Below are 8,408 nucleotides of genomic sequence, written 5' to 3' on the forward strand. Positions count from 1 at the left end.
AAATCAAAGTGTGCTGCAGAATAGCCAACCCTCTATATGCTGCCCAATCTGTGTTAAAACAGAAAGAAACTACTTCAAAAGGAAACTAGTTCATCTCTGATTTTATTACTGCAGGTCTATCATATTTAGAGGTGATCCTCCAAACCTTTATAGCAAGGAGATATTAGTTCTCCTCTACTCCAATCTACTCCAATTTTATTCTACTCATCTCTGATTAAACATGTTTATTGATCACATACAGCAGACAAAGTGCACATAATCAGAGTGAAACATGTTAGTCATCAGCAGAGGCACCAAGAGGATGTGAAAAGGAGAAATTACATGTTTGTTGAGGTTTCCTGTGGAAAGAGAATATGAGAGAGAGACACACAGGCAGTGTGGTAGAGAGTGTGTGTTTCTCTTTGAGGGACATTAGTGTGTGTAGAAGAATCAGTGAGGATGGGGTGTTTGTATCTTCTGCTTGTGGCGTTTCACTTCAATGCAGGTGAGAGCAGTTATTTCACACCTTCATTCAGAGCTCTGGATGATTTCTCTAATTCATAATAAGATGTGAGGTGTTCTTTGATGTATGTCCTTACACTGATTCTTTCATTTTCCGAATTGTGTGCATGTGTGAAACAAAGGCTAGAGCTGTCCCAGAAACAACAAACTGCATTTAACAGAGCACTCACGAGAATTACTGACAAAATCAGATTTTCTGTGCAAGTAAACACACTCTTTGTGACCGCTGTCTCTTTACAGTATGAGGAATTGTTTCAGAAAAGTCCTGTACACACTAAAGAGATTTTTGTGTAGTACTATTTGTGTTTGATCTTGTTGCTGTTATATCATAGACTCTTTCTGCAGGTCCACTAATGGACAGTGGCCATTAATTAATATAATCAAATCAAATCAAAGTGTGCTGCAGAATAGCCAACCCTCTATATGCTGCCCAATCTGTGTTAAAACAGAAAGAAACTACTTCAAAAGGAAACTAGTTCATCTCTGATTTTATTACTGCAGGTCTATCATATTTAGAGGTGATCCTCCAAACCTTTATAGCAAGGAGATATTAGTTCTCCTCTACTCCAATCTACTCCAATTTTATTCTACTCATCTCTGATTAAACATGTTTATTGATCACATACAGCAGACAAAGTGCACATAATCAGAGTGAAACATGTTAGTGATCAGCAGAGGCACCAAGAGGATGTGAAAAGGAGAAATTACATGTTTGTTGAGGTTTCCTGTGCAAAGAGAATATGAGAGAGAGACACACAGGCAGTGTGGTAGAGAGTGTGTGTTTCTCTTTGAGGGACATTAGTGTGTGTAGAAGAATCAGTGAGGATGGGGTGTTTGTATCTTCTGCTTGTGGCGTTTCACTTCAATGCAGGTGAGAGCAGTTATTTCACACCTTCATTCAGAGCTCTGGATGATTTCTCTAATTCATAATAAGATGTGAGGTGTTCTTTGTGTGTGTGTGTGCAGGCTGCTCTCTCTCAGGTGAACAGAGTATAAAAGAGGTCAGAGGACACACTGGCGGCTCAGTAGTGCTGCCCTGCTCCTGCACTGACCTACAGACCAAACCTCAGAGAGTCACCTGGCAGGTCTATAGAGGGAAAGAGTGGACTGAAGTGTTCAGTGCTGATGAGTACAGAGACAGACTTCAGCAGTTGAATGAGGAGTCTCCTGCTAATCTCTCTCTGCTCATATCTGACCTGAGAGAAGAAGATGAGGGAGACTACAGGTGTCAGACTGAGAAGGAAAGCAGATTCTTCAGTTTGTTTGTTAAAGGTAAACCGTTTAAAAAATCAGTGAAAGTTCATTATGAATGAAAGCCAGTTATGTCAGAGACTAAACATGCTCTCTTACAAGGGAAAACTCTGACATATACAATATATAAGGAGGCATTAAACTAGCAGCCATGATGTTTAAAAACTTTGTAGTTATTAATGAACACAACGTTTGTGAGCGGAAAAGTCCGACCTCAGATAGATGTGATTAAAATCATTGAAGGTGCGTAATCACTGTAGTGCTGATCACTCTTAAATGCAGGTTGTGATCTGGTGAAGAGCGGAATGACAGAGGAGGTGACGAGGTTCTCAGGAGAGTCTGTAGTCCTGCTCTGCTCCTGCACTGACCTACAGACCAAACCAAACACTGTTAAATGGGAGTTTGGTTTAAAAAAATCTGTAAATCTTCACTTTGATGAAATATACTCTGCGCAAACTGGACAGCACCGAGACAGGGTCCGACTGACCAATAAGAACTCAGGAAACCTCTCTCTACTCATGTCAGACCTGACTGAAGAGGATCAGGGAGACTACAGGTGTTCAGTCCAGGGAGATTTTACACGTATCAGACTTCAAGTTAAAGGTAAACCGCCTTTGTCCTGTAATAAATGTAAGCATTATTAGTGCCCAGTAGAGGTTGGGTGGAAAATCAATTCTTAGATGTATCGCGATGTGGATGTGGATTTAATTGATAATGTAATGTTGGCGGAACACAAAGGGCAGAACTTTGCAAAGTGTGAAGTGCAGTGCCTGGACAGTCTATGGCGGCACACTACATTAAAAGCTAGTGCAGAGGTTGCAACCCAAATATTAATAAGAGTCATTCTGTCTTTTCAGTAAAAGCAAACCACCTCGGGAGCACAACATTTTGAGTCCATTTTACCATCTGGGCTGTCTCAGTATGTGTTAACGTCCTAGTACAGACTAAAAATATAATACAAACAAAAATGCAGACTCACTTTGACTGCCTTAAGCTTTATCTCAGCTGTAGCCGCTTTTCTTGCATCACCAGCTGGAAACGTTTTCACAAAAGTAGAACAGTTTCTTGCAAAATGTCTCTCAATGTTCTACTTTTTACGAGGCTGAAGTCAGTTTCATGTTCTCAGCTTCGACTTTTCCTTATTTCTTAAATAGTGCCTGAGGTGTCAGAATGTAATTGATGCACCATTTAAGCTGGAACGGGAAAATTCAAACAAGATGCTGGAGAACAAGAAACTGACTTCAGTTTCATGTTTTTTAGTGTTTAACAGTTTCTCCCTGCAGATTAAATGTATCAGGAAACCAGCTGACAGATTATAAATGCAAATAAATCTATTCATCTCCAAATTATTGACATTCATCTTTCTCTTTGTCTTTTTCATTAGCTATTAGCTGGCTGAACTAGCAGTTGAAGGCTGCATTAATTCCAGCATTTAGAATCATTTATTGTTAAAACTGTGTTGAATGATCAGCAGAGCTTTATTTTACTGGAAAGGAGGATTATTTTATTTTTACATAGAAATCTACTTCTGCTGTGGAGCTGCAATAGGGCAGTAAAGAGTACAGAGCCTGTACTCAGTCGATGAGAACCAGGGCTTTTGCGCTATGTTGCACACTTTGGAGCCAAGATACAGCGTCCCGTCTCAAAGATATTTTACTGACACAGCGATCACCCAACCCAAACCCCCTGCCCTTTATAACAGGAACAAAACCAAAGTTATAGAATCACTGAAGAAAACGGGCTGGACAGCTGTAACATGGTGCGTGGAAAATCCACTGCCACCAGATCTTATTTCACCGTAACTGTGCATTTTATCGCAGATGAGTGGCGGCCAGCGTCTCATGTGCTACAAAACAAGAGCAGTGAATGAAAGCTTTCTAGTTCACTTGGCACATCACTTCCATTTGTTTTATTAATAAAAGACATCGGAAGTAAATTCACTATGGATCATTACACATACTTTGCCTAGAGATGCCTAGAGATTCCCACCGCTAGTGACAATTGAAATGTCTGATGGAAGCAAATGAAGTGATTTTTTCACGTTTTTCATTGTCTCTGCAGTGAGAGAAACTCCAACACACTTATGGACAACAGACCGAACAACAACTCCATCAGTCTCTCCATCAGACCTGCCCACTACACATCAGCAGGCAGTCGACCTACAGCCAACACCATCAGTAGATCCTCCAACTACATTGTCAAAATCACCCACCACAAACCAACACACAACATTCAGTCTACAGCTAGGTCAAACAACTGTCCATTTTAGTCAGCACTGAAAGAAAGAGCCTCTTCCTGCTTTCTTAACCTTCATGTGTGTTTTATTACACAGGTCTTGGGATCCTCGTGGTTTTGCTGCTTCTGTTATTTGGAGTAGTGATGATCACCTGCTGGAGACACAGAGGTACAACACACACACACACACACACACACACACGCACAGCCCCAAAATGCATCATTTACCACTTTAAAATATTGTGCAGTTTTTGTGTGTTTCTTGGATTTGGACCTGACATTTTTTCGTTATTTCCATTTATCCTAAAATAAATCTGTTATTTACAAAATGCACCTACTTTACTGCAGGTATGTTTGAGATACATAGGTAAAGATTTTCATGCCACTGTTTATTACCTTTTGTGTTACTGTATTGGATGTTGTGTCTAGATCCACTGTATTAAAACACTGCAACATTTCTCTACACTTCCCATGTACAATTTAGTGATAAAGTTTTTTTTTCCCTTAGGAAGGAGAAGTAGACAGAACGTAACCAACAAAGTACATCTGGACCTTAACAGAAAGCAGGAGAATCAGGTTAGCACTCATAGTTTTCTGCTGATGATCTGGACTCAACTGTGAACCATTTTGGAGCTTTTTAATTCTTTGCTTAAAATGCTTCTAGAGAATGTACTGGCAAAGAGGAAAAGAGAACTGAATTATGTTATGCCTTGTTAATAGTCCTCTGTATTCTGGGTTCTATACTAAGAGTTTCCACTTTATATGATTTTGTTTGATGGTTATATGATATGTGTGTATAGCACTTGTATTGACTAAAGGTGTGTATATACATAAATGCACATGTACATGTATCCTCTCCCCTGAGCAGCAATTTGTAAGATTATTTTTCTGCTGTTTCTATCAGAAGATAATATAGCTCAAAGAAAGCCACCAGAATGAGATCTAGATCAAAAACATCTAAATGATCAAATTTTCTTATATGCAAACATTACTATATCTGTGCATTTGCTGGAAAGCTCAACTTATATGTGTGTTACACATGCAATACCTCTATTCTCTCTCTCTCTCTCTCTCTCTCTTCACAGACCGTTTCTGATGATGTGACATACTCTAAGGTAACCCACAGTAACACGGCCACACCAGCACGTGTTCAGATCAGCACTGGAGAGCAAACTGAATATGCCTGCATCAAAACAAACTAAACCAAAGTAAATGTACAGTAAATAAATATAATCTATAACTATCTATAGTCTATAACTGTGTAACTAACTGTCTATAACTGTGTATAGTGTAATATAAAAGTGGCTTAATTTCATATTGTCCTGATTTCATGCTCACATTCACTGTAATGCTTCAATTTCCCTTTTGTTTGGACGAGAGTTTGACATTTACAGGCATTTCAAAAACCCCCATAAACAAAATGACACCATAGTTCATGTTCAAGATCATGGCTTTGTTTATTTTACTGCCCATTCATTTTACTGATAAACAGGAGAATTTGTTTGGTATAGGTTATAGTGGCTGTGTTTGTTGGAGAATGTGTGACAGTTTGCTTGCTGTTGTGTGAGTCGAGTCCTTTCACACTAAATGCTGAGAAAGCCAAAAGTCTGTAGTTTACACATATTTGGTTAGAGAAAAGGGGAAGTTTCAGTCGTCTTAACACGCACCATGTGGTCACCCAGAGACAGTCTGTCATGACGTGCAGTGCAGTGTCTTATGTGCAAACATCTGGACTTATTCTGTTCAGTTCCATAATGAAATTAAACCATAACAATTATGAATAAGCTGACTGAGGTTGTTGAGCTGTTCCTCTGACTCAGTCCTGACTCAGTCCAGCTCTTTAAAGAGGACATATTATGAAAAACAAACTTTCTACACTTTTTTAAAATAAGCTTTTGATGTAGTACATAAATATTGTTATAACTTTCAACACATGCATATATGCAAACTAAGGTCCAAACACAGTCCACTTTGAACTAATTCATTTCTTGTGATGTCTTGAAAACACTTTTTTCTTTTTAAATCTCAGCCCCTCTAGCTTCTCCACCACCCCCAGTAAAAAAAAGTTGGAAAATGATCGTGTAAAAATTATTTAGGGCTGTTTTTGGCACATAAAGCCACATAAACACCATAAGTGGACCTCAAGAACAGGTATTAAATATAAGAAATATGTAGGATTTTAGCAAGGCTGAAAATGTTTAGTTAAATGTTGTAGTTTCATTTCTGAGCGCAGCTGAAGTCTGTGTCTATGTTTGTGTCATAGATTATCTTTTAACAAATGTAATATGTATTTTTTTAGTAATGTTTTTGTTTGTTTGCTTGTTCGTTTGCACTCATTACAGCTATGAGCATGGGTGTGGTGTCTTTAATGGAGAGCTCTACTGCAGAGAGTTCCCCTAAAAAGCACAAACAAAGTGATGCTGGAATGCTGTATCCCAAGCAGAAGAGTGGCAACTTCCAAAGGTGTGGTGTGGCAGTTTTGGCTACTGTGATGAAGCAGACTCAGGAACTTGAGAAGGATCCATGTGCAGATTTATTAACAAAAAGGGCAGTCACAAATACACTGTCAAAAGGCAAAGCAAAAAGGGTCGTAACAGAGAAAAAAAAACAGGCAGACAGAGCAAAAGGGACAAAAGGCAAAAGCAGATTCCAATAGTTCAGGCAGAGGCTCAAAACCCCAGCCAGACAGACGAAGCAAACACTCAGTAGTCAGACAGAAAGGAACAGGCAATACTTCACACTGACTGGCTGAATGGGTGGAGTATTTAAGGTGTGACTGATTAAGGAGATAAAGGTACAGGTGGTTTGATTTGGGAACAGGGCGAGAGAGAGTGACCAAATAGTGAATTGCTGACGACTACACACTGAGCACATCTCTGTATTTTAACAATGTTATATTGTATAACACGCATTCTATGTACAACCTTTTACTGAATTAACTGTATGTTTGTATTCCTGCTCATTGTGAAGGTGTTTTTACAGATTATTTCCAGTATGTTGTAAACAAGTAGTAATGTGTTGATTCTAAAGCCTAGATTATGTTTTATGGGTATGAATATGCTAAAAATCATTTGTTCATCTGTTAAAGTTGTGATGATCTGTGTTTTTCATTGAGGAATGGTAAATCTATAGTCTCCTTGTCTCCATCGAACTAAGCATTGAAGCTGATTTGCAAAGTAATAATGTTGAAAATGTTGTGCTCCATGATCCTCGTCTCTTTGTAATGTTTTGAGTTCTATTCATTATTTGTTTTCTGTTTTTTTTTGTTACTCCATTATAACTTGGATGTCAATGTGTCTAATGTACTGAATCATTACAAACAGTATCATTTTTGAAGTGTCTTTTTACTTGTGGTAATACACCCTACAATAGAAATAGGTAAGTTCATCCAGTGATTTAAACAAGCTGTTGTTTTTTAATAGTAATGTAAAATGTCTTCTAATAAATTTCTCTCTGGCAATTTGGAGGACATGTTTATTCCTAGGTACGTGATATTGTCTGTAGCAATGGTTAGGAAATAAGGTTCAGCATTCCAGTCAGTCCCACACACTTGTGGAAGATTTTTCCAGTTAATGGGGAGGTCAGATGTATGTGAAAATCAGTTTATGTACTTTGTAATTAGATTTAGTAGGGTTATGCATAAAATGCAGTCTGTTTTCTGCATTTAAACTGATCTTGCAGTTGATGTTTCAAGTACCATGAAAAAGTGTAAAGCACTGATATCTGTCATGATTGGCCCCTCCCAGTCTCCTCATGTGCTTGTGTTTACCTTTGTCCTGTCCATGTGCTCGTGTTTACTTCCTGGTCTTCCATGTGCATTTTGTTTTGTTTTTTCTGTCCTGCCCCCTTGTTTGGTTACACCACCCCTGATTGTTCCCACCTGTGTTTCCACCTGTGTCTTGTGATCCCTTGTTAGCCCTTGTGTATGTAAGCCCTGTGTTTGCCTTGGTCATTGTTGTTTGAACTGTTTGGATGTACTGTTTGTATGCTCATGCTGTTTGGTCTGTTTCCCCATTGTAGATTTTAATCAGTGTTTATTGTGTCATGTCTGACCCATATTCTCTCTGTGTTGGCTACATGAACCTGGACCGTTACGACTATGATCCTGGATTTGCCCATAATAAAAGACACTTATCTAAGCGTATGCGTCCGCCTCTTCGCTCCTCGTCACAATATCATTGTTATAACAGACACAGTGGGTGAGCAATACATTTGAGCTCAGTGTAAAGACTCTCTCAAACTGAATTTATGTAATATGCTAAAATGGAAGTCCTAGTTTACTTTCTAGAAGGTTCTCCTGTATCTGAAGATCAAACAGCAGTATTTGTATAGCTTTCCTCCAAAAGGTTAATAAGGGATGATAAGACCACATCTTATGTGATTAGTGTCTCTTTTAGGTGTTTGAAAGTCCAGAAATCTCG

The 8,408-nt window shown here is 38.7% G+C and overlaps 1 protein-coding gene across 6 annotated transcripts; it reads left to right on the forward strand.

Annotated features, from left to right (window-relative positions):
* The first annotated feature begins 1,262 nt into the window (after positions 1 to 1,262).
* On the forward strand, positions 1,263 to 7,447 carry LOC108439572. Of its 6 annotated transcripts, none has more exons than XM_037537628.1 (8): positions 1,264 to 1,372; positions 1,468 to 1,773; positions 2,278 to 2,355; positions 3,814 to 3,999; positions 4,085 to 4,156; positions 4,496 to 4,563; positions 5,073 to 5,195; positions 6,330 to 7,447. In XM_037537628.1, exons 1-7 carry the CDS (start codon positions 1,327 to 1,329, stop codon positions 5,187 to 5,189), a joined length of 873 nt encoding a protein of 290 aa, XP_037393525.1. In that variant the 5' UTR covers positions 1,264 to 1,326; the 3' UTR covers positions 5,190 to 5,195; positions 6,330 to 7,447. The 6 variants fall into 6 exon arrangements, with proteins under 6 accessions (XP_037393526.1, XP_037393525.1, XP_037393521.1 ...); XM_037537624.1 differs by having other exon boundaries at positions 1,265 to 1,372; positions 2,035 to 2,355; XM_037537629.1 differs by lacking the exon at positions 2,278 to 2,355 and having other exon boundaries at positions 1,263 to 1,372.
* Positions 7,448 to 8,408: the final 961 nt, after the last annotated feature.

The sequence above is a fragment of the Pygocentrus nattereri genome, chromosome 4, assembly GCF_015220715.1.
Source record: "Pygocentrus nattereri isolate fPygNat1 chromosome 4, fPygNat1.pri, whole genome shotgun sequence".
Classification (NCBI taxonomy): domain Eukaryota; kingdom Metazoa; phylum Chordata; class Actinopteri; order Characiformes; family Serrasalmidae; genus Pygocentrus; species Pygocentrus nattereri.